Consider the following 27,448-nt stretch of genomic DNA (forward strand, 5'->3'; position numbering starts at 1 on the left):
GTCAAAATCGTTGATTTAAACTCCAGTGAATATGTGCAAAAACAATGAAATAAAATACCGGAGAAAAATAACCCTTTTACAGTATTCAACGAAGTTTCTAGTCAATAACTTTACAAATGCCCAAAAATATAAATAATCAGCGATAAATATATTATAAAGAATGCTATATCGTTGCTTGATTATTTATTATCTGAAAGTGATTTGCATATTTTGTAATTTCCGGTGGCTAAGTAAGACATATAAGTTTCTTCTTCCAGTATCGATTACTGTATGCACGACGTCGGCAAATGCTACACAGTGATTGGATGATTTATGGTCAAATCTAATTTAAATATATAATTCATACCTATGACTTGTTATTTTACATGATGGCTAATAAAGTACCACACGGTAACATCTAATTTCAATAAGAAGCCTTAAATTTTCATCTGTGATGCTTAGTAAGAGATTCCGCAATTCGACAGAATTGTAACGACGGTTATGACAGTGTCACATTTATTGAAGATTTGCATTTGATTTGTTATTAGCTCGTTCTTGTTTACCCCTAGTGGATAAATCGCGTCGAGGAGTTACTTTCGATGATTTTATGTGTTCTGTTACTGCTAGTACTGCGTGTATACTAGTAACTTGTTAAGTCTTGTCAGTATACTCACGTCAAAAAAATATATATTCTTTGAATAATTAATAAGTTTCTAAATTAAAAGCAAAATACCGAATAATTAGGATCACCCACGACACACCATAAATGTGTGAAGTTACGAAGATAACCCTGGGTACTAACGACTCGGAGGAGCCGCCGACTAATCACGAACATTTCAATGACTGAAACTACATAAATAAAAATAAGTGAATCAAAAAATGACGTAGTTCTTGGAGAATGGAGCGCATAGTATGAATAAAGTCATGCCCTCTGAGAGTACGAATGACCGTGATACTATCTACTAGTAGCATGAACACGCATCATGTCAGTTATTCACCAGGTAGCGTCAACATGTATCACATCAAAATGACATGCCTTAGCAATGACTGTTGCCACGGCACTGATACTATTTATTTGGTATATTGTAATATATACGTGTATAAATCCAGACAAAAGATGCGATCTGATTCACCAAAAAATAGCCGTGAACCGAAAAATTCAATAATGGTTGCTGTTCACCTTCTCACCCCTACTCTATTAATAGAGTCTTCCGCGGCGCTGGAACCAATTCGTTGGAATGTAATGGGCCACGGCCGGCTGTGACTAGAACCGAAGAGGCAGCAGATCACATATCAAAACACTGCTACACTTTGGTATGTAAATAGCGCAAAAATATCTTTCAAGTGGCGGTTTCTGTGGCAACCGATATGGATTTGGTGATCTAAAATATTATGTTGCTTTGAATACCCTGAGAGATTTCCAGCGATCGAGATTCCTGAGTGTCGAGTGCAAGGAAGGACCGAAATGGGGAAATTACGAGGCTTCTTCATCGAGTTCTCCAACGATCGCGATGTGTACGACGCCGGGGATACCATATCTGGCAACGTCGTTATTGACCTCACCGAAGATAAAATGTTAAGAGGTAAGATCACTTCATTTAATTTACAAAGTTATGCTTGAATTGTGTTGGAACTATTAAATGAATAGATTGGTTCCTATATATCAATCCAGCAGTGTGTTAAATTATTTAATTATTAAAAAGGGAATTGGTATATTATTTAGAGCGATTGAAATGAAACACCCAGACGTTAGATGAGGGAATATAACAACATAATTAATGCCATTTATCGATAAGACTCCCTGCTGTTTCAAATCGCACCAGCCACATTATACACTCTGGAACCCATGGTGGAAATACGAGTACATATTAATGATACTGAAGTTCAATTGGCTTATCGTCCTTGAGGCATGACTGTGAATTCGCACTGTGCTTCGATTGACAGTCTTGAAACAAATCGTTTTGTCATCATCATCATCATCATCATCATCATCATCATCATCACTCGGTATCCCTGACTACTGTGTGTGTTGCGAATAAAGTAAATACTGTATGCCCCCTGGTGGTAAGCAGGTGCGTCACATTTCAAGAAACTGAGATAACCTCCTTTAGAATTTCGGTCTAATCAGGATTCTACTAGCATATCAGCTTTACGGTTTTGAAAGGGGAATGGAGAGTGAAAGCGAGCGAGACAAGCGATGGGTATTAATCATCTAAAAATATAGCATCATCGATAACCGTTAAAGTTCAATTGTTACAGGCACTGCACGTCAAACGCACTGACACGAGAAGATATGATATTTTAAACAAACACATATATCTCGTCAAACATCATTGATGACGTAATTCGATTTCCGATTTCGCCTAATCGAAACAATGAGATTAGCATACCTCTTTTTTTACTGGGCACTGTTTCAAAGGTTTGTGTTCTCAAGCTTTGCACAGATAAAAAAACAGATCAACGTGACACTACACTCAGGGGAGCTCACAACAATCGCATGGATTTAAAATAGGTCACGAAATAGTAATTACACACTGTGAATGGCAATCATGATGGATATTCAAGGTGCTATTGAGTTTATTCAGAAATCCTCATTTATCATTAATTATTGGGAATAGCTAATTTTTAAAAATAGTGCATCATGGGAGCTGTTATGATCATAGTCGTTCTGTTACTCTCATCACTCGATTCCGGGTTCGCGAACTCCAAGTCGAGTAAACATACTCTTCCCGCGAAGGCCAAATTCACTAGATGAAGATGCGGTGCTATACCACGCCACATTGACTACGTATAACATAGAACACTGTGGAATAATTGCACGTACATTTCAAACCGTAATTAACGTCAACGCGTGCATCGAACCGGTTTGTCTGATAAGAGATACGGGATACACGATTACGCATCGTACGAGACTCCGGGAGTTCGTGTGCCATATGCTACTCTCAGCGACAGACACCCTTCGGCATTTAAATATCAAAATAATAACAAGGCGCTGCAACCGCAATTACGTCACATATGATTGTGCATTTTAATGTTTAAAGCGAGAGGGTCGTCACCTGCGCACGCGCGAGAATTGAGTCCCAAGCGAAGATAACAACACGCGCTAAAACGCAAAGGCTCATGGGTAGACGCTTGTTTGTAAAAAATGATAAGCTGTGGCCGTCTGACGCAGGCGCAGGTGACGACTCCACCGCTTTAATTAATCATAACAACGTTTATCCAGCCAACTTTTATGTCTTCAATAGTCAACTAATAATCGTGATCCTGGCGATTAATAAATAGCTAAAACAAAAATAAAAACGATCTCATATTGAAAATCGATTGTTTAATTGACCCATTTTGACGTTACAGAATCTACTCCTCGCTAGAGGGCGTACGAGTTCGTCACGGTATCCCATCGGATGTACACATGTACTCAGCTGGCATATTATGACTTGAAAATTCAAGATGAGTGTAAGCTATATAGAAAGTACAGTGAATGGGCACACATTGGCGCTGAAAATCGCGTTTTTTTTCAACGCATCAGTTCACCTATACACCCGTTCTCTTTAAGTTGTCGGGAACTCATCTAGATGAAAAATATTCAGCGTATTTTTAATCGGTTGACTACATTATCTGATTGTATGTCCGATAATGATAAAGAAATGAAAGATAACTTGTTTAACACGTGCTTCACCATTGATAGCATAGTATCTTTCATTACAATCTGGGCGTCTGGAATTGTTTTTGTTAGTACGTGATTTGTCATTCTTTGCACTCTTAAAACGATGCTGAGCGCACCAGTTTCTACAAAGCCATCAACTGTTACATCACCAACCACTGTGAGTGAGCTATTTTCACGAAATTGTCTGTAGTGGTGGCGCCCACGGCAATAGGAGGTCAAACACCCCTAGTGTTGCTAAGTAAGATAATTGAGAATGGAAAGCAATACAATTAGCAAACATTTCCACGTACATTATAATGTATTTTTTACTTTTGAAACAAATCTCAATTACTACCTTTACGAGTAACAGATAGAGCATAGCTCACGGGGAGTGCGGTGAGAGCTCACTCTTTTTGAGACACCTGACGTCATTTCCCGGTCGTACGCTCACCAGGTCCTCTTAGTAAGAGGTTCATATATCTTGTTCTCTCATTGATTCGACCGTGCGTAGTGTAGTAATTGTCAGTCGTTTGTTTTGTGTTCCGAGTCTCAAGACTTGAATTCAATACGGATTATCGAACAGCTGTAAAGAGGACTTAGATTACAGTGTTTAAATTCATTGTAAAATATAATAATTGGTTGTGATACTAGTATCTGATTAGAATAAGATCGTTAAAAAATGTTTGAGTTTCATTTTTTCTCTTCAATCGTTTTCCCTATTTTTAAAATTGTAGTTACTTATTTTTGCTAGCAGATTTTATGTATAATTCTGATCGTGAAAGCCCTGCGAAACAATATGAGACAGCAAATTAGCCTCCTATCAAAATTAATTATCTCAATGTGCTATATATGAATCCAGTGTGCAAGATGTTCAATTACTTAGTGGGCGAGAGTTGAACAAGAATTCTTATTTGAGTTGTCAGGTCGTTGGTACTTGATTAGAAAAAAAATTACGTCACATATGATTGTGCAAAAAAATTCTTAATAAATTAATATTAGCTACAAAATATACGAAAAAAGAATAAATTACGAAGATCTTGATATCGTCTGTAACTGAATAAACCTTGGACGCTAATGGCCTCCCAAATCCCGTAAGGAGCGAGAGCCACGAGACTTGTTTTTGGCCATCATCAAATATTGTTCTATCCCCTCCCGCCATCACCGTTGTCAAATCACCATGGTTACACAGGTCAAGGAAACAACGAGCTCGACGAGAGAGTATGGAACATAAATAAGTCTCGTAGCCTATCTCGCCCTCAACGAGATCTTGCGTGATATGGATAATTGCAATTTAACCCTAATCGAATAGTTGTCTAAGTATTGAAAACGTCCAGCAAAATACGCTCAGTAATAAAAGGTTGTTATCAATGAGCGGGATGCACAAAGAAAATAATAAAAATCTCATAACTACGAATAACAGCTCAATAGTACGATAAGTACGATGCAGTTATCTTTCGATGTCATAGAAAAGTGACTGCGACATAAATTTAATCGTTGGTTACCATGGAGACAATATTTGCTAGGTGTAAATAAACTTTGCTATGGTGACATATGTGGTTAAAATGATACATCGTTTCAGTGGAAGAATGAATGATTTGTTTCATAAGAGTGTCATGCCAAGAGTGCAAATTTATCAAATTGCAAATCAAATAACAATTCACGGGACAGCCAAGTATAATATACGTTATTCGCGCTCGAAAAACCTCTGTATTATATACGTAACTACATTAGCATGTCAATCACGAAACTGACCCCGAGAAAGTGGATGAGGGAGGAAAATAGAGGGCCGAGACCTGTGGCAGCGATGGAGAGCAAAGTGCGTACCCGGACGCTTACCTTCGAACATCACAGGATTTGATTACTGACTTAAGATAAATCTTAAAATAGCGAATGTTAAATATACATGGATTTCTGTACTAAGGAAGTTTGAATCTGCACGTTAACGAACAATTTTGAATACGCCCATAACTAGAATATCCACATGAGCAAATGGAATCGCCCGAGGTCGTCCAAACTAAGTATAAAACAAAGAGTTTTGTAGAGAAAGACTAATCTTAACATTCGAATTATTCATTTTTGTCAGTTTGTGGTTGAATATAATAACATTGTTACAAAGATGACCTCACATGTAGACATCATGTTTCACACAGAAACCATTCCCTTATGACTCCAAATGTTAAATGTGCCACGTGTGGAGCAGGATAGGTTTATTTTGTATGAAACAGTGTCATGTAGTGTATTCAGTTGTTTTATATTTTTTTGTCGATTGTTGCCAGTCATTCAGTTTGTGTTTTATGGGGATGTTCACTTTCAGTCCACAATTTATCTATACATGTATAACCTTCATTAGGGGTAAACCATTTTAAATAGGGAAGGGGGATTTAGGAAAAAAAATGATATGGGCTGATATTTAAGAAAAAATATCCACAGTTACAATAGAAAGAAAAAAAATGTTCTGCCAATAGAAGTTCAAAAAATGGTCTCAGGAATTAAATAAATCCTGCTGCAGCAGTGTGAAAAAATATGCAATTGACCATTTTCCTCCAGCTCTCTCCCGAGATTTAAATGGATCACCCCTAACCAGGGATACTGTTGGGTATGTTATTTCCACTTTATATGATAATATAGTTACTCCATATTATTACATCCGAATCTTAAATATAGTTGTTGACAATCACCTAGACATATACTGTAACACGTGCATTTCTAGCTCGTATGATTTTGCTCACGATGTAGTCACTAATATCACGGTTCGAGTAACCGTGCTGATATTAAGTTAATTCAGAAATAATAAGATTACGGACACTTTCGCTAATACTAAGCTTTAGGTAAATTCGATAGGGGTCACGTGACATGAACAGGAAATGAGTTCACGCAACTGTCCGATGAAACCCAATTACCCGGATGACCCGCGAGACTGCATTTCAGTACTCGTATCCATGACGCATCATTGGGAAAGCCACAAGTATTGTTCACTACTCAGCGGGACAAACTTTGTTCACAATGCCGAACGTATCAAATCTAGCATATAGTCATGGTTACTAAACTAAGACGACCCAAATGGAGGGAATAAATCTGGCGGTACCCCGCTGATTCAAATTATACTCGAAGATATCACTCGATACCTTACTAGTATATAACGCAGCAGCAGCTCGTTATCAAAAGAAGATTGAATGAAATAGATTTTCTGTTATGTAGATTTTCAGCAACCAAAGCCCATCTGTGACAGTAATAGGAAAACCAAAGCAGCATGAGTATCAGTTGACACAACAATCAACGCAAGCTACTCGGCGCTCGGGCCCTTTAAGCTAGTAATTTGTTCGTATTCCATCGTAAATCGCTTTTATAGACTTTATACGGAAATAGTCGCCAAGATCTCGTTGAGAGCGAGACTTGTCAATTCTCGTGGATCTCTCGCTCTCAGCAATATCCGGGCGTCAATTTACGTAGTATATTGTCACCAAGCAATACAAGTGAATTTACTGTTGTGATATTAGAAATACAGCAACCCGTTATCACATCCTCTCAATCCATGCATTTTAAGTTGAATTCTAAGACAACCACTAGAGACTTCCACTGGTCTTTCTGCATAGTGATCTGATCAAGTGGACCCCAGCTCCCATCAACATTCTTCATCCATCTATCTTCAGGTCGGCCGTTCTTTTTTCTTTTGCGATCAGCAACGTTTCTATTCAGGCGAATAAAACTTATCACAGTCTCGGCACATAACACTGAACCGTAAAATTTAGTTAAAATTAAAATTGTCACTCACTATAATGTCAGAAATTTTACATGATGTTCATCTAAATATCTTTCACAAAACGCATACTAGTGATATTCCGAATTAAAATCCACCCCAAATTTCCCTCAAAATGTTAGCGACAATTCCAGACAGACAGAAAATGTCGTTGTTTGATCCCAGTAGTGTATACATATCAGTTAAACCTAAACATGACATTATCACAGATCGATATATTCAGAAATTATCAACAAACAGTTTCTATTTCATTTGCAATTCAATGCTGTGACATCATGCTTACTGCTTAAATCCAATAACACCCACATACTTTCCTTAATTGCACTGATCTTCAGATTTATTGCCATACCGCTCTTTAATTGCCAGAGTTCATATAATATATACAATACACTGCTGCACAATGCTCCTCACTGAAGGGTTAAGTCGGATTAAAAAAATGTCAGTACTTAGAATAAATATTAATGTGCATGTCTAGCACTTCCAATGACGTGCATTTCTTTCCGGTTAACATTCGGGTTAATTTATCATGACTGTCAAACCTCTACTCTATATGTCACCGGCTGCTGGCAACACTGCCGTTTTGTTTAAAGCGGAGGGATCGTCACCTGCGCACGCGCGGGAATTGAGTCTCAACCGACGATAACAAACGCAAAGGCTCATCTGTGGCGCATGCGCAGGTGACGACATCCCGCACAAACTTGTATGATTAAGCCGAATGAACAGTTACCTGTTATCTATCCTTCAAATACCTAGAGCCCCAACGAAACTTATCCATTCTGCCATATCAGCTGCTGCAACGCTGGCTACCATAATATCGTGTAACAGATGCTTTGTAGATTTCCATTTAATATGTCACTAATAAATTCCCATCTCACTTTATTACTATAGTGATCAAGTTCATACATTTTCATTTTCTCCAAAGGCTGTGTCGGTGCATAGAATTCGGAAATTGTCCGCTTTTTTAGCATCTGGATCATCTCATTTATGTGCCTAAAAAAACACGTACTCAAAAACAATTTAACTTCTTCGCACAATCCTAATAATATTTATTCTGTATATCATGGCAATTCCGTGTAATAATTTAAAAGCAATATAATAACTTCCGATATCCCCATATTCTGATTGGTCTGTGCAAAGGTATTGTGATTACTACGTATTGCCGACAATCTACAATATAAATCTTGAAAGATTATCAGGAATTATATTAATTTGAATATAGTTTAAAATGTCATATAAAATATGTGCTCTTAGTATAAAGCCGCATCGTGAGACAGCATTTCTAGATCTGGCAACCTCAACTTGTCCTCGCGCCATGAGTTTGTTTCACCTTGTCTAGTGGGTATTTATACGTGTAATCGTGTAACTGTTATCATGTTACAAATGCACGCTGAAACCGTTAAAGCGGGAGGGGGTCGTTATCTGCGCATGCGTCAGATGGCCATAGCGTGTCATTGTTTGCAAACAAGCGTCTACCCATGGGCCTTTGCGTTTTTAGCGTGCGTCGTTATCGTCGCTTGGGACTCGATTCCGGCGCGTGGATAACCACGAATACAGAGAACAAACATAGAAATGGACACCATTTACAAAGCGTCGTAACCGGAAACAACAAAGCTTTCCTAGCATATTTTAGGCAACCAGTGATGCTGTTGCGGAAGCTGTGCGCTGATTGGTCACAACTTGAATAGCTGTGCGCTGATTGGCCACAACTTGAATGAATCAGGGGTTTAGAGCCTCTACAAAGTTAAAAATGGTCACTGTCAAATCACTATCAAAATATTAAGAACGCTCTTTTCCGCGAGCTATGATATCGTGAATGTCAGATGTCCCGATATTCAAGAGTAAGCTCATTTAGTTCCGCACGTGGCACCTGCCCGAAACTATATACAGTAGAACGTCGATTATCCGAACGTCGATTATCCGAAATGTTCGGTTATCCGAACCTACTGTGTGTCCCCCAAAGTTTGTATGCAGGTCTGGCTGTGTTCCGTATAATACAAAAGCCAACTGTGAACAATAAATACTACAGTCGTCTTGTGTGATTTCCTGGTGCAACACTTTCAATAAAGCTTTTATCAACATGTAATCCGACATCTTTCACGTGTACGTTCATTGTTTACAGTGTCTGCGCAAACAATGAAACGAATTACAGTATCCAATAATTTCCTAAATTCAGACAAGCCTATTACACCACACCAGTGTTCCACTGTAAATAAAAAATGTCCTAAAAACACAAACTTCATCAAATGTCTTTTCCACTGTTTACAGTCAGATCCTTAACTTTACCAAGTTGTAAGTCACCGCAGTTCGGATACGTTTCCCGGGGAAATTGTACGGGGTTCCACTGCCGTCAAAGAAACGCGGCCATGAGCCGATCCCATGTTTTTTCCGATTTTTAATTTTAATGTCCAGTATAAGAAATCACATCCGCTTCGGAATAAAAAAAGAAAGAAAATAACTTCTGGGATGTCTTGCCACAGAAGCGACGCCAGTTTAATAGTGCAGTGAAAAAGAGAGACGAAACGACAACCCCTTGGTGTGCCTCTTTGATGGTTTATCAGCAGACAACGGCAACCAATGACCACAGTCGGCGGGCCGTTTGATGCATACGAGGTTCACAGCGTCGAAATGTTTATGTCCGATCACAGGGAGCCCAGGAACTATAATCAACTGTAATACGCAGTCTCTATGAGCGCGGGGGGGGGGGGGTGTATCGGCTGGTGTCTAGTGTAAGAAATAGACAAGGGATGAAGGCTCCAGCCAGCTCACATTTTTTAAACTCGAAAAAACAGACGAAAAGAATAAAAAATAAAATCTAAAAAAATACCAGGTTGAAGAATATTAGTTGCTCCTTCGAATTTCGCCAAAGCCTTATCTACATTTTACCGATATCTGCAGAATAAATCAAGAAAACTACACAAATTGACTCCATTTAGGAATTCCTAACGGTTAGTCCGAACGCACGGCACAGTTGGGGGCGTGGCCTGTTCAGTATTTGTCAACAACCAATCACAAGACTGGTTACGAACCAGTTGAGCAAGACTAACCGAGTCGTGACCTCGATGTGGTTCGTAACCAGTCTTGTGATTGGTTGTTGACAAATGCTGAACAGGCCACGCCTCCAACTGTGCCGTGTGTTCGGGCAAACCGTTAGGAATTCCTAAATGGAGTAAATTTGTGTAGTTTTCTTGATTTATTCTGCAGATATCGGTAAAATATAGGTATGGCTTTGGCGAAATTTGAAGAAGCAACTAATATTCTTCAACCTGGTATTTTTTTTAGATTTTATTTTTCATTCTTTTCGTCTGTTTTTTTGAGTTTATAAAATGTGAGCTGGCTGGAGCCTTCATCCCTTGTCTATTTCTTACACTAGATACCAGCCGATACCCCCCCCCCCCCCCGCACTCATAGAGACTGCGTATTACAGTTGATTATAGTTCCTGGGCTCCCTGTGGTCCGATGATCACAGTAGCCAACCTGGATTTTTACAACAATTTATTATGTCAATCGTTCCAGGTGTTAAAAACTTTGCTGAATCCAATAAAATCGGGACATCTTGTAGCAGTTTACCATTCGAAAATCCCCGAACAATCTGGTAACATCGAGCCGCTAGCCAATCTATACACAGCGAATGCGACGCGACCTTTCACCTGTTTACTTTATCAGCGTCTTTTATCTGCGTTGGCATGGCTACCCCAGTGAAATGCAAACGCGATGTGCTTGATTTGGACGCGAAGTTGTCAATTATAAATCGACTAGAACGTGGCGAAACCGCAAGCAATCTATCTATCGAGTATGGTGTTGGTAAATCGATGATATCCGATATCAAGGCAAAACAAAAGCTGCTGGATGTTTTCAGTAAAATGGATTCAAGTGCAGGACTGAAACGAAAGATAACGAAAACAGCCTATGACGATCGTTCAGAGAAATCCGTCTTCACTTGGTTCCGGGACTTGGTTTTCCCAAGAAAGACGCAAAGGAACTTTATTATCGCTACATTTTACGGACATTTTGAAACATTTTTTAACATTCCAGCATGCAACATTTTTATTACAATGTATTACTGATTAAATAAAAATGTTTTTAATGACGTACTCTACATGTATTATTGTTTGATTTCATTACAGTCATGTGCATTAGAATTTGTGTGTAGTGAGCCTGTAAACTTGAGCACGCCCACACAAGATCGCATATCCGAACTGTTTGCATAACCGAACAAAAAGCATGTCCCCCTAACAGTCCGGATAATCGACGTTCTACTGTAGTTTGATAACTAACGGGGACTGTGCCATGCATGATTTGTTTGATATGTCAGTAACGGCAAAATAAAAGCCAAACTATTAAACTCCGCCGGATTCAATGGCTCATGCGTTCATGCCGGGAAGTTGTTAGCATAAGCTAACATCCTTCGCATACGCTATTATCAATCAAACAGAAACTATAATTGAAATGCATATAGGCGAAATGATTGATCCGAAAATATTCTCCGTATGATTTATTTAACAATAACACCAAATCAAAATAACATATCGTAGATATCACGTGATCTGTGTGAAAATGCCTGTTTTTTTTAAGGTGTCACCTGCCTTAATAAAAACGTACTACGGGCTAGCGGCAATACTATGATCTACTGGGAATTGGCCAGGAAATGAGGTTTTTCGTTTTTGGCTGTCAATGGAAACTGAACTGCAATTTGGAAAATTCCATATTTACATAGACCAATGAAACATAGAACGTGATTTGCGGGTGAAACATTGTTTGAGAGACAAAAACAAGTCACTGGTTTTCTCGCTCAATCAACGAGACCTCTGCGGCCATATGTGTTTTATTGTCAGCTCTTTTCATAGCCGAAGTCGAAATCAATAAGTCCAATAAATGTGTTATTATCCGTGAATCATAACGACAATGCGACCATCTAGGACAATTACAACATATACAAACGCGAAAACCTAACATGGTTTGGTAGGTACTTTCCCTGGTCGCCACAGAATCTTCCCAAGCAACAAGCGATCATATGTCCCTGTACGTGACGACTCCGTCAGCCATATTGTTGCTGTCTACTGGTTGCCACGTCGCGTTGGGTTATGAAGTCAGAAGTGAGAAGCAGTCAACGGCAATGAGATGCAAGGAGCTAATAAAAGATTCGCAAGGCAATATCAACTTCCTCGGCTAAGATTAATATTTATCGACGGTCGTGTGATCATGTATTGACTAATCAAATCGAACGTTATTTACGAGGGATAATAAACTGTGCTAGACTTATAGGTAACCATGAAGGAGTAACTGCGTTTGTGAACCTGAATAAGCAAGGCGGTTCATATAACTATAATATAATATAACGAGTCATGAATTGAAGCATGTCAACAACAACTTGAATTTAAAATGTCGTTGAACAAAAAAAAAGAAGAACAAATAATCCAAATATAATTATATTTCTTTACACAACGCACTAAGCATGGTAACTATGCAAAATACGCCACATATATGAAATCCATGTCTGTCAAGTACATTTAGTAGAATAGTGAAAGACTGAACGTATAAGTTAATTCTGACGTCGTCAAAGTGTAATGTTATTGAAATGCGTTCGAGGATTCATCAGTACCAAATAATTTTGCACAATGGCTGGAAAAATAAAACCGTTGAAATGTGTAATTTATAAAATAAATCACTTTCACTGACGGAATTTTGATAGAAAACGCGGGTATGCATGTCACTGGGGTAAAAGTATATATACATTCCTACCAGCGTACATCTGTACAGACATTGTCTGATACATTATACATTACACGATTTACATGAAGTCACAACACCAGCTCGTTGGTATTCAACACAAAAACTCCTTAGATTAGCACCACGTCATGGGTTAGGACACCTCTATAGACAGACTGTAGTTTTTTTTTGGGGGGGGGTGTATTTATACCATATACAACAACGCCAATAGTTATAAAATGAAACCCAACACCAACACCATGTAACGCACTGGAATTATATTTATTCATTTACTGATATTTACTGAAATTATAGTTTTCATGTACTCACCTAATAAATAGAAATAGATTACTTAATGGTTGAAATATATCTCAAACATTTGCTCGGATTATGATTATGAAATATTTTCAATATACTTATTATATATTTTGGAGGTGGGGAGACTTGATCACGTATTGGGGTAAAGAGTACTGTTTATTATGTGTACACTGTATTATATATTAAAGCTGACTCATGGTGTAACTTTGACACAATTTAAGTATACTTCAAGGGTTGTAATATCTTGCAATGCCGGTGTGTACATTTGTGTTCGGGATAAGGGAAGGACAAGCTGCATCGAATCGGAAGTGGATACATCGGTTTATTGACATCGCATATATCGTATATATATTATATACGATACATGTACAATAGTGCGACAGCTTGGGGTCTCATTCCCGACCTTCAATGCCTACCTCCGAACTCTCTCCTTATCTGTACCGGTTCCATGCGCGTAATTGTGTATCTGAAACACGCCATTTTTGCCCGGGGGTCAATACATAGAACTTGCCTAATGGGAACGTGCCCCTTAAATGGGTCTCGTTTTTTTGGATTTTAGGTATAAGTGTCGGTCTTATTTCTGGTCAAGATAGCTATAAATATCGGTAATAAATATGCTCTTATGTAAGTGACAGTGGTGTTTCTATGATCAAAATACACATTTTAATAAATCAATATACAATGTGCAACTGTTGGCCTACATGTGCTTCTATTGGATACGCTCTTCTAAAAGAACAAGTGATGACAGAAATGGTACTTTGGTATAAATATGTGTATAGATTTTGCCACTATCCAGGTATAAAAATGGTTAAACTTTTGAGCACTCGGGGCACCTCCCTACCCAGCTATGTATCAGCTGCCCCGGGCATATTTGAAGTACTTGTGTGGTAACGTCGCTTCATGTTCACAAGTAGGGACGGAAATAATAATATTGCATATATACATCTTCGCACCTCTACATGTTAAGTTGCACCAAGCAAAATCTTGTCAGATGTCGTGGGCATACTAACTCTAATTTAAGATATCGCATTTTCTAACAGGACAGTGGTCGCCGCGATGCGTCGAACTCAATATGGGTCCAGTGCGACGCATACAAACGCGTATAAAATACGCAAAAATTTGGATTTGAAAAAAATGCATATTTGTGTTTTATTCTCAGCTATAGCAGTTTGCTTGGAAAGCATTTAACATTTTATCTTGGAACTCGGCTTACATTTAACGCAATATACTGATACTTTTCACATGATAGTGTTTTGATAAGGCGGATCACAACTTTCAAACCAATTCTAATTAATCGTTACGTAGTATGTATACAACTACACGAAAAAAAACGACGATTTACATCAACACGATAAGTAAAATATATAGAAAAATATAGGAAAAAATATAGACCGCTGTGAAATTTTCACAACATCAAGTGCGTACAATACATCGCGAATGTGACGCCATGTCTACACACATTTAGCACAATATTGATTTATTTTATTCAAATAATTAAAGCCAGATAAGAAAGAATGTACATTGACCCCAACTCATAGAAATGCAAATCGGAATGAAATTGACAACATAGCGGATTTATCACCATGAATCAATTTCGCACAAGGCATGAAAGGCAATACAACGTGTCGTGGATTTGCGCGGATAATAAAACCACTGTTGTGTGTAACTTATAAAACAAATTTATTTTCATTGGCTTGATTGTGTTACAAAAAACACGGGTATCTGGTATTAGATACGGTGTTTGCAGTGGCGAGGCGCTACGCTGTACGCGCGAGTTCGAATCGCGTGTTGTTATGTTAATGCTCGTTTCCCCCGCATTATGTATATATCAGAATACCATTGTATACTTTATTGCACGTATTATACGATTACATGACGTCACACTAGCAGTTTAAACTATCGGGTATAATAATAATAATAGAAGAACGCTATCATTTGCATAAAATAACCCAATCAATCGATTTTTCACCTCTTACAAGCCAGAAGTTATAATACTACAACACAGTTCAAATGTTTACCATAACCAGGGCTAAGTTACTCGAAGCAGACACTTACCACATTAACTCAAAAACTATATATTCGATGCCGCCCACGCCACACTGCGTTCTAAAATTCGCAATACGCACAAATCATACTATACTTCACTTTTGATTTACTGTAAGAGAGATGCTTAATTGTCCGAGTTACGAACATTGAGTTACGAAAACATCGCCCATATTTTAGAAACCACGCCCAATTTTTGCGAAACCACGCCCAAATTATAATTCCTGTTTTAATTAACAGTTAACCGAACTTCGAGTTACGGGCGATATAGAATTTGTTGTAAGTTTCCCGTAACTCGTAAGTCAGTTAACTGTTAATTAAAATTCGAGTTACCAAATTTAAACGTTAAACAAAACAACAAAAATGTGTTGCCCATCGAGTTACAAAAATGACCACGCCCATATTTTAGAAACCACGTCCATTTTTGCGAAACCACCGACGCCCAATTTATAATTCCTGTTTAAGTAAAAGTTAACCGAACTCCGAGTTACGGGCAATATAGAATGTTTTGTTTGTTTAACGTTGTATGTTTCCCGTAACTCGAAGTTCGGTTAACTGGTAATTAAAGTTGAAGTTACTAAATGTAGACGTTTAACAACAATAAAATGTAAGTTGCACATAATAAGTTACGTTAATGTTAATTGAACATAGAGTTATAATTTGGGCGTGGTTTTTAAAATATGGGCGTAGTCATTTTGTAACACGGTGTTTGTAACTCGGTGTTCGTAACTCGATGTAGTGTAACTCGATGTTTGTAACTCAATGTTTGTAACTCAATGTTTGTAACTCAATGTTTGTAACTCGATGTTTGTAACTCGATGTTTGTAACTCAATGTTTGTAACTCAATGTTTGTAACTCGATGTTTGTAATTCAATGTTTGTAACTCGATGTTTGTAACTCAATGTTTGTAACTCAATGTTTGTAACTCAATGTTTGTAACTCGATGTTTGTAACTCGATGTTTGTAACTCAATGTTTGTAACTCAATGTTTGTAACTCGATGTTTGTAACTCAATGTTTGTAACTCAATGTTTGTAACTCAATGTTTGTAATTCAATGTTTGTAACTCAATGTTTGTAACTCGATGTTTGCAACTCGATGTTTGTAACTCGATGTTTGTAACTCAATGTTTGTAACTCGATGTTTGTAACTCAATGTTTGTAACTCGATGTTTGTAACTCAATGTTTGTAACTCAATGTTTGTAACTCGATGTTTGTAACTCGATGTTTGTAACTCGATGTTTGTAACTCAATGTTTGTAACTCAATGTTTGTAACTCGATGTTTGTAACTCGATGTTTGTAACTCGATGTTTGTAACTCAATGTTTGTAACTCAATGTTTGTAACTCGATGTTTGTAACTCGATGTTTGTAACTCAATGTTTGTAACTCGATGTTTGTAACTCGATGTTTGTAACTCGATGTTTGTAACTCGATGTTTGTAACTCAATGTTTGTAACTCAATGTTTGTAACTCAATGTTTGTAACTCAATGTTTGTAACTCGATGTTTGTAACTCAATGTTTGTAACTCGATGTTTGTAACTCGATGTTTGTAACTCGATGTTTGTAACTCGAACAATTCAACATCTTTAAACGCATTGACTTCCCCACTATTTTAACATGTACACAGAATATGTTCATAAAAACAGCATATATTATGTTTGTCATTTGATAAATTAGCGTTTTTATGATCAACATTCATTTCACACCCAATGACCGCAACGGGTATAGTCTCGTAAAAGAAGATAGTAGCTAATAAGTTTGCAAAGTAACAAAATATTCTACGTATCACTTCGTTCTGAATTTAAACGCAGAAAAGTTATAGAATGTTTGTTTTTAAATAAGTGCAATTTCTTCATCAAGAAACAATCCAAACACGTCACGTATTGGAGATAACGACTAATGGGTCTCCGGTGAAAAAAATAGTTTCCAGTCACTCAGATATCTGTTTTATCAAGAGTTAAAATAACCAACACTTTCAATGTATCTACTGCAAAAGACTCTGTCATTGAGTATGGCTGCAGGCAGGCATTCTAGCATTCACACTAACGGAGTGAGACAGGCTCATCTATTCTGGAATGTTACAACCGGCGATCTTTGACCCGCTGTCCCATGACGCCACGAAAGTATTGCATCGTAAATCAGAGTGAAACGGAAGGTGACGTCGATTACTCAATAAAACATTAGATTTTCTATTATAAGCTTTTGTTCTATGTCCAATACATGCGGTTCAATTTTGGGAATGAAAAAGAACGGAACAATCAAGGGAAAATGAAATGATATCTCTTATGAATCTCGGATCATGTACTCGAAAATACGAAGCGACTCTTGGGGACACGGGAAACCAATTAAATGCATCCTCGGAAATATAACCCGCCGCGATAAGCTAATTTACCGGAGCGTTGAGACTTACAACCAATCATGGTTGTTAAGGTAACCGGGTTTGATAGAAACGTTCAACGCCAGGGAATACGGAGAACGAAATTCAAGATGATTACTATCTCTTGAGCGGGAAAATTAAGTGATGTTATTAAAAATTGTAAACCTGACCTGTTGTGAATTCTCTATTGGCAGGTATATCAATGCACATTCTTGGAAAAGCAGATGTGCATTGGACAGAAGAGGAAAACCGTGGGAAACAAAAGATCGTGTTATATTATTCCTCGTTTGAGACTTACGTCGATGAGCGTAAAGTTGTGTGGGGAGAAGGTAAGTTGTTAAAAACAACATAAATGACGGGCTTTGATATTTAGCGTACAAAATATCTCAACTTGTTATTAATGCCAACGGTCTCATCCAAGTTACGAATGCGAATTGCGAAATTAAAACTATGGTAACAAACATAATTTGAAGTCATGTCATCCTGGGCCACTGAAAATTTCCCTCAGCAACATATAATGGAGGATCGCTAAATTGGGGTTTTGAAATACCTAAGAATATATGAAACGGAATTTTTTTATTTTCATCGCACAATCGCAAAATCTACATGCATTCTCCGTCATATATCTTGCGAAAATAATTCATTTCCCATACACCCTTTCGTGCAAGGTGCTCTACATGTAGAGGCCGCCATATTGGAAATCAACTTGTTAAAGGAAACCTGATTGGTCGATAACTTTGCTATCGCAATCAGATACGACCTCTAACATGCATGCTTGTGTAGGGAGGAATGAAAGGACTCGAAACCATGCGAGCGGACGATGCGATTTTACGACTGTCTGGTTTAGTGAGTAATTGAAAAGAGGAGATGTGCGTTCGCTACACAAAGTTGCTTAGGCGAGACCAAGTTACAAAACATGTATAGGAAAAATAATCATAATTAGAATTACATAATATCAAAATAATATTTTGTTAATACTCAAAAAGCATTAATAATAAATTGACAGTTTATTTTTTAATCTGTGGCGCAATGATTTTGTTTTGTTTGAGATCGCCACAGCTTTGCTCGTCAATCACCGTGACTTCACCGAGATCCGATTTGGCGTGCAAGCGACGGCGATATGTTTGGTTGCTAGATACGTCGTACAGTTTTGCGATCGCTTTCTGTTTTCAACTGAACTCATTAGCCCCCATTTATGAATCGAATTACATATTTTCATATTTCAAAAAATAAACACAGACAGAGACACATTTTCAATTCGACTAATGACTGCGCTAATTTCATTTGCTTGAAATTGCTATAAACACCCTCTTTCTATGATGTATTTGGAAATTAACAATAATATTCGATAATAATATTTACAACGACGACTCCAGTCATCGTGTTCATATATATTAGTTGCAACGCCCTATAAACATTAAATACAGCGCGATCGCCAAAAACCTAAAAGAACTGTTTCCTTGCAATACTTGCGTCATGATTATTGTAATTCTCACGGTGTGTTTTAAGTGAAAATCCTCAACTGAGAACAATCATCGACGACTGTTTCCGCAGATTTATTTAAATTTAAGTTGGTCGGCGATCTTTGTCGGACTGATGAAAACATCTTCACAATGTAATGATAAATGGGATTGTGTTATAACTGTATCTTCAATGATAGGAGGATATAATTGAAATTACTGCAATAACTATGTAATCCCATTAGAGTGCCACACGTGTTGAATTAAATACCTCGCACTATGCAAAAACACGACAGAACTTATTATTTTCATTGGCAAATCCGTGAAATTAAATCCCCAGTAAAAATGAATCCCAAAGAAAATATCACACACTTTGAGAACTAAATACTGCTATGTATGGTAACCTGCTCGTTCATCCCCTACTGTAACAGCGCATGCGTAATAATACAGATGATCAGATTCTCTTGTCTGGTGTTATTTTACGTTGTTATTCACAAAACCCACATAAACATTATGTCGCCACCGACCCGTTTTCAGAGAACACGGGTTAAAAACATACACGTGGTAATTTTAAGTTTAGTCATCCATTTGATTTCATCATCTCTCAAAATGCTTTGTGGTTGCATATCATACTGTAAAATGACTAATTTTCACCGGGTTTAAATTTCACTGATTTACCATTTCAGGCATATTCAGTGGGTTTTAAATTCACGGTTTCGTCATTTAGATAATGTGTTCTATGCTAAATTTTACATATTCACTGGGTTTTAATTTAGCGCATTTTCCAGTCAGCGAAATAAGCTAAATTAAAACCCAGTGAATAATTACCCCCTTTACAGTATGCTGTAATATGGTGGGTACTTGTTATTTGTTGTTCAGAAACCGAATTCTGATTTTTTTTATGAAATAATGTTATGACATAGATTCCTCTGGAAATTGTTTAAAAAAAGGTAAAATTTTTTTCTCAAAAAATATCTTTCCAGCATTATATGTGTCCTAGTCAACTTGATTAAATGTGACACTTTTGAAATAACAAATTATGAAAACAGTTTCGCCTATATTCAAATGTTTGCGAACGACCCAGTTGCGAGGTTCATATGTATGCTGTAACTGTGTATTTCTTTTCTATTCTGTGTATGCTTTCTATTTAGATGTCCGGAGTGACCCGACGTCAGCCGATGTTATGCTAAGATTACCGACAGGAGTGCACCGATTTCCTTTCTCGTTCACACTGCCCGCAAAACCACTTCCTTGTTCTTTTGAAGGAGAGCTTGGAAATATCCGATATTATTGCAAAGCTGTCATGGAAAGGCCTTGGAAATTTAGTCACACGACTAAGAAAATATTTACTGTAACTGGTGTGCCATACGACCTAAATAAAGAACACCATGCACTTGTAAGTTCCCGTCATGCACTGCCACCAATAACTTAATTACACCGTAGGGCGGCAGCATCTGATTCAGGATTAGAGGAATCAGAAAGCGGCATTTAGCAACAATTTTCATTTCAGTTGGTGTTGAAGCTGTATTGTCGGCAAACTTTAGCTGGGATTCTTTCCAATTTGGAGTATCTGGGCCAAAAATTAAATCTGAAATTTACAGCGTTCGTGAGTTGTACCAGTTGAAACCTGAAACATGGCGCCGTTTTTCGACCAAGTTATGTACTTGTCTTCACTATACTAGTAATTGATTTCATGCACCCTGTTCGAATTCTGCTTCGGGAGCTGGCTAATCACAACTACCCTAGAAAGTACGTAATGTTCGACGCAGCGGTGGGTAGAGTACTAATGAGTAAAATACCTAAGATACTAGTAGTTCTATAGGTCGTCGCACTGTGGCGCCAACTTAAACCAGTAGGCGAAGGTCTGATAAAAATGTCGCCCACTAATCAGCATCAGCTCGCGGTCTGTTGTGACAACATTGCCAGATATTTCATTAACTGGATCGTATACATGTATATTTAATTGTACCAAGTTTGTCTTAAACTGGCGGTGTTCTAGGTGGGACTCGTATTGATATGTTTTTTGGTCACGGCATGGTAACCGTGTATATCAGTGAAATCGAAGTGTCCACAAATCAGAATATTCGACAAGTTGATTTACAATTTAAGCTTCGGGTATTCACAGCAAAAATCTGATTGGCCGAAACTCACCAAATCGAGCCAGCTGTGTCTAAATTAGGTGAGTCGTGGTCACTTGACAGTGGTGGGGCATAAACCACTCGCGCCTCGCCCTTAGGACATATAATGCTGTAACGGTCACGTGATTATGATTTAACTCGTGTCAGCAGCAGCACTGACACCGCTTTTACACCTTCGTCATTCACCAGTCTTCCGGCCGCGCACGCGTACGATCGAGCACAGCACGTGAACAAGTGCGACCGTCGAGTATAAATTCAAAAGGGGGGTTGTAGCTATACGGGAAATAACTCCGGAGTCCGGTGCGCATGAAAAATGCTTCGCATCCAATGTAGATTTTGTAATACGCCCATCTTCGATCGTCGAACAAAGATTTCTTTGTGCTATTCGGTGACTTGATAATCTCATTGCAAGTTGCTGAAAACTCAAATCCACGTAACTGCTTGTTGATGTTCAGCTATTGACAAGGCGGATATCTTGAGGATACCGTAGCCGTTAGAGTACATATATTACTCGAAATGTGAAAAAGCTTTGAAAAGAAAATTGCCTGCATTACAACTTTGATAGAATGTGAAGCAAACCACTGTTGCTATGCCTACTAGTAGAACAATCCATAGACCATATCGCAATTCCGAATCATATTGAATTGTGGGAACGTTAATTTTACGAATGTTACTTTTTACGTTATTTATTACTGATTTGCGAAGTAGATCACGGGGCACAGGTCCCATCAGCGCCATATTCGACTTTTCTATACTTTTCTCATCTTTTCATAATCTTATAAAGAAAGAAACTTCCTAAAAGGGGTTATGACACGTACATTTAACAGATAAATCGACTTTAGACCCTCCCCCAAAAGTATCAAAAATAAGAGCCGACATTCGTGATAATTATGTTACATTGTAGAATCACCTTTATAATTAATGAGCATTTATTTATTTCTAGACTCCGATTCGCGCCGAGGACCAAAAAACCGTATGTTGCTTGTGTTGTGCAACAGGACCAATCTCATTGAGTGTAAATACTGACAGAAAAGCCTACGTCCCCGGTGAAAATGTGTCCATATCGGCGCTCCTGGAAAACAAAAGTCACAGACGAATTCACGACACACAAGCTGAACTAATACAGGTAAATTTCGCGAAACGAGTACGCATGCCAGGGTCGATCCATATTGCCACGGACGGAGTAGACTTATGTGTATCCGGAATAAGATATTGTGTTAGTGTTCCACGGGAAATGATAATTGTTAGATATAAGAGGTTGGCCAGCAGAGAGGGCCTGAATAAATTATTTTTCTGGCAAACAACAGTTACTTGGTAGTATACGTACCAATGCTTCGTTTACAAAGAATTGCGTACATAGAAAACTGAAAGGCATGTTATTCAGGTTCTTATTTGATTTTTGCCTAGCCACCCAATATAATCAATGACCCGACCCTGAGTATCACTTCATGGGACGTTAGATGTGACGAGTATGACATGCTCTGAATTTCCAATAACTGACAAAATGTATTTTCTTTCTAAAGTCTGTGACGTACATCGCATATCGCGGCGGCCATTATGGAGTACGCCACTGTCGTACGCTTTCACATGTTGTGACGTCGATAAAGAGCGCTGGCTGCGATGGGCATGGTACCATAGAATGGAACAATAAGAAATTAAAGATACCCCCTATCCCACCGACTGGATTACATGGTTGTTACTTTATAAATGCCAATTACTGTATCAAGGTGAGTTTTTGCTGTAGGTGCATTGCATGTGACTCTCTGACCTCTGACGTTGGCTGCGTGGTGGAAGAGTAAGAAGATCAAAAAAAAAATTGGTCTCAAATCTCCAAATTATTGGTTAAAAATATCGACTTTTGGTATATTCATTTACAGTTTCCGGTGATTATTGTTTACCTTCAATCACCATTTTTTTTTTTTTTTTTTGAAATGCTTCTAAATACTGTGTAACTGAAATATTCCTGTGACTCAGCGGCCGCAATTGGAGCTATCCGTCAAAAATTAACACAGTCTGAGAGTTTAAAATTGCACTCTGAGTTCATTCCTAAATCGTTGTCGGAGTTTTGGCACTCCTATGCGAAATATGTAATCGTATGAATATGCGAGAATTGTCATCATTACCAATTTACTGCGACGTGCGGCAATATCTACGAAACTTGAACAGAGACGAATGTTTGTGAATCTACGAGCAAACAATCAAACACGAAGCCGAAACCATCGTCAACAATCAGACGCCAACAATCAATTTATAAAAAAAATGGCGATTTAGTCTTTTCATAGTCGGGTATATTGCATACTTGTAGCAATTTCCACACATTCAAACCATCGCTTATTTCACATATTTTCAAAAAACAGCAATAAAACTTTCAGAAAAAAAGTGGAAAATGTGAAATACGACGTCTATTTAATGATAATTTGCAAATAACCTGTTAAATATGACACAACAGAACGACTTATTAAAACCATTCATGTTGTTCAACTACAGTACTATTAAAACCTATTACCAAGTTTGTAGTAGAAATCGGCATGTTTTTCAGACACCCCCCGTTATAAAACTAATTCACCAAAAAATCACTATGTATACCTATTTTACTGCACCGGTGTTAATCGTTTTCACAAATAATTAAGAGTAAATTAATATTTTAACCTTTTTCATAAAGTTTTGAATCATTTTGGAGATAAATATGCAACTCCGTAATAAAGCATTTCACCATAAAACGGACATCCCTGGTCGCGTAAATCTTTTTAGCCCAAAATAAGTGCGAATGATTTTCCACCATTCGGCACGTTTGTTGGTTAACGTCTCCCAGCACACCAAGAAACAACAACACGACAATTACTGGCTCATTTCTCCAATTATACATATTTGAAACTGTATGATTTGTCAATATGGTAGGCAATAGGGGGTCCAGAAAGCAGGCCAATTTTTACCCCACTTAATTGGTAATTTGACGCGTAACACGGAAACGATAACAAAAATATAATCCCGAAATGTTTGACTTTTAATCTTGAAATATCGACTTTAACATCCGTACACGTAGCATATATCACCTACAACCAGACATCGCATGACATCATGCTGACGTCATTAATGTTTGTAACTGAATAAAACACATGTTATTTTTCCACGCATATAGTTCACAGCTGACGTGGTCGCTACGCCGTTCGACATGGATTTAATGTTAAACATCGTAATCGGGACGGTACCATTGCACTGTCTCTATCAGAAGTCACACGCAGCGGAGGCATTCCCACGAAAAGGTAAGCAGACACAATGTAGAGCCGGCCGATATCAGTAGTAGCCGTTCCTGATTGTTGTACTGCCCTCTACGGTATATGTTATTGCTGGAATATGATATACTGTAAAGGGGTTAATTATTCACTGGGTTTTAATTTGGCTTATTTCGCTGACTAGAAAAATGCGCTAAATTAAAACCCAGTGAATATGTAAAATTTACCATAGAACACATTATCTAAATGACGAAACCGTGAATTTAAAACCCACTGAAGATGCCTGAAATGGTAAATCAGTGAAATTTAAACCCAGTGAAAATTAGTCATTTTACAGTACTCGGGGGTGGACATCCGGGCATTTTCACCGCCTGGCAACCGGAGGCGGTGAAAACAAAGGCCCACAACTCGCAGAAAACGGTATTTTGGGATGATTGTTGAGACTCCTCTGAACAGTGTAACAAGATTAGCCTTACGTGTGTAACATATATAAATTTGGTTGTTCGGGATTACTTCAAAGTTGAGTTTGTGTTGTTTTTTCGAATTTTCACCGGCTCGACCGGCGTTCCACAGCAGCGCGCACAGAGCCCATAGAAATGCATGTACAGTGGTGCGCGTCGTAGCAACGTGGAACGTCTTGTGACGCAGCTCCGCCCCCGAGGATAGGCAATCAGTCACAGTAGCACAGAGCCAAAAGACTGGAACCGTTGACGTCACGTGCAGACTACATATTTACAGAATTTTGGAAAGTTATGGAAATGATACATAAAACACAGTCACTCTATATATTATAAGAGTGACTGTGGCCCAATCGCTGTGCCGTGTCCTCGGTCCTCGACAAAGCATGTCTATGACGGAGCTACCATAATTTTGCTTTTGACCTTTTTTTTATTTTTCATTCTAGATTCATTACCGGTTCCTTTATATAAACATGTATTCAGTGGTTCGTCAGAAATACACGAAAAGGATGAAGACGAGTACATGTTCGGGGATAAATATTACTCACCAGTTTACACTTATTATAATTGGCCGATTGACAAATGAGACAACACGTCGTCACACTCTCCTATTCCACGTGATTTGGTGTTTCTTTTTACCCCTCTACCCAGAAAAGTCGCATTCATTACGCATGCACTGCTTCACCGGAAACGAGGAGCACTGTGGGGGAAGATAGAACAATGGCAGCCATTTTTTTTTTGAATTACTGGAGGAAACGAAAGACATAATTCGTGTATCATTCACAGGACTTGTGCTCTGCCACAAGAAATTGTGGGAAACATTTATGTGCCTGTTTTACCAATAACTGTACGATTACAGGTGGCGTGTTGTTCAGCGCTAAATTCCACGCGTTTCCAATGCTGGAAGCCAGTGTCACAGTCATCGTGGATACTTTGCACTCTGCCGCAAGGAATGCCGGGAATAATCTCATAATCTCTGGCTGTGCACACTGCAAAAATCGAATCTCACAGACTAACCTTGCTATTTCATGTGTCTTATGCACTCACCACTTTAATTATTTCCTTCAAATTCTATATGGTTTAGTGCACCAGTATGTACCCCCCCCCCCCCGTAATTTTCTATCATATTCGTTTCAGTTTTGGACCAAGTAGTATATCACCGGCGCTACTTACATCCCTTGACAAAAATTTGTGAGGAATTATATCGGTTTGTAAAGCGTCCAAGGTCAAAGTTGACGATAACTATAACAATTAATCATCACTCTCATTACCAAACTCTAATTTAGGATTTTCAGATCATCATTTTTTTTTTTAATTTCCTCTGCTGATGATAAACGACAGTGCCGTAGGCAAAATAAATTGGATTAGCCAAGCGACACTGTCATAATTACATTTCTATATTCAAATACTGAATCTATTATACTCATAAATATTAATGCGTGTATAACATAAAACAATCTAAAGGTGTCAATCAACAGCCAAATATTATATGTCTTCCACATATCGACGATTGTATAAAATTTCTTCTTTATTCCGGTTTAGAGAGGGCGTCCTTCATAAGCGCCGAGGCGTTCACGTCTGCTTGTTCAACCGTTCAACCTTGTCAGACTACACTGGAATGTAACCGAATATGGTACTTTAAACAAATGTGACATATTTTTTGTGGTAGTACAGTATATCAAGCATGGCGGCGAGATTTCCAAAATGTGTGTGTTTAGTAGTCAGACTGCCAGATAACAGCTTATGTATCCCATCATTCCTTTAGTTTTCAAATCTATGACTCGAACTTCCGGTGGTGTATTTTTACTGTAGTTTTATCGATTATAGCATCTGACACGGGGCGAAATTAACTTTCGTATATATTTTTAAATCCCGGCAAGTTTAGAACCACACATCGTGGGGAAATTGTACTTATGGTTTGGCAATTTGCCAATGCGTTATGTTAACGTCACATGTAGAGCATACACCGTTGATGGAAAAATACTGTGTTTGAATGAGTGAATAAACGAAATACCCCGTCGATTCTGTCAAAGTCTAGTCGATTATAAGTATGATATAGGGGAAGACGACTATCTGTCGTTATGTTTTTAATATGTAGAGTATACACTTGATAGATATGAGAATAAAATGATGTATATGATGCTATGGATCGTTTCGTTTTTACTAGTACGATCACGTATGCCTTTAGAGTGCACTGAGGTAACCGGTTGCGTAATGGAATGTAAGACAGGTTACCCCGTCGGGGCTGTTTATCAATATCGTTCACGTTTATTCGCATTAAAGGGCGGTAGTCGTCGCGCTGTGCATGCGCGACACTTGTGTTGATAAACACT

The 27,448-nt window shown here is 38.1% G+C and overlaps 1 protein-coding gene across 1 annotated transcript; it reads left to right on the plus strand.

The window, feature by feature from the left end:
* The first annotated feature begins 1,234 nt into the window (after positions 1–1,234).
* On the plus strand, positions 1,235–27,260 carry LOC100371606 (arrestin domain-containing protein 3-like). The gene is made up of 7 exons (XM_002732168.4): positions 1,235–1,562; positions 18,021–18,155; positions 20,438–20,682; positions 22,368–22,550; positions 22,948–23,151; positions 24,564–24,687; positions 25,562–27,260. Exons 1-7 carry the CDS (start codon positions 1,445–1,447, stop codon positions 25,699–25,701), a joined length of 1,149 nt encoding a protein of 382 aa, XP_002732214.1. The 5' UTR covers positions 1,235–1,444; the 3' UTR covers positions 25,702–27,260.
* The last annotated feature ends 188 nt before the right edge of the window (positions 27,261–27,448 follow it).

The sequence above is a fragment of the Saccoglossus kowalevskii genome, chromosome 13 (assembly GCF_978046115.1).
Source record: "Saccoglossus kowalevskii chromosome 13, keSacKowa6.1, whole genome shotgun sequence".
Classification (NCBI taxonomy): domain Eukaryota; kingdom Metazoa; phylum Hemichordata; class Enteropneusta; family Harrimaniidae; genus Saccoglossus; species Saccoglossus kowalevskii.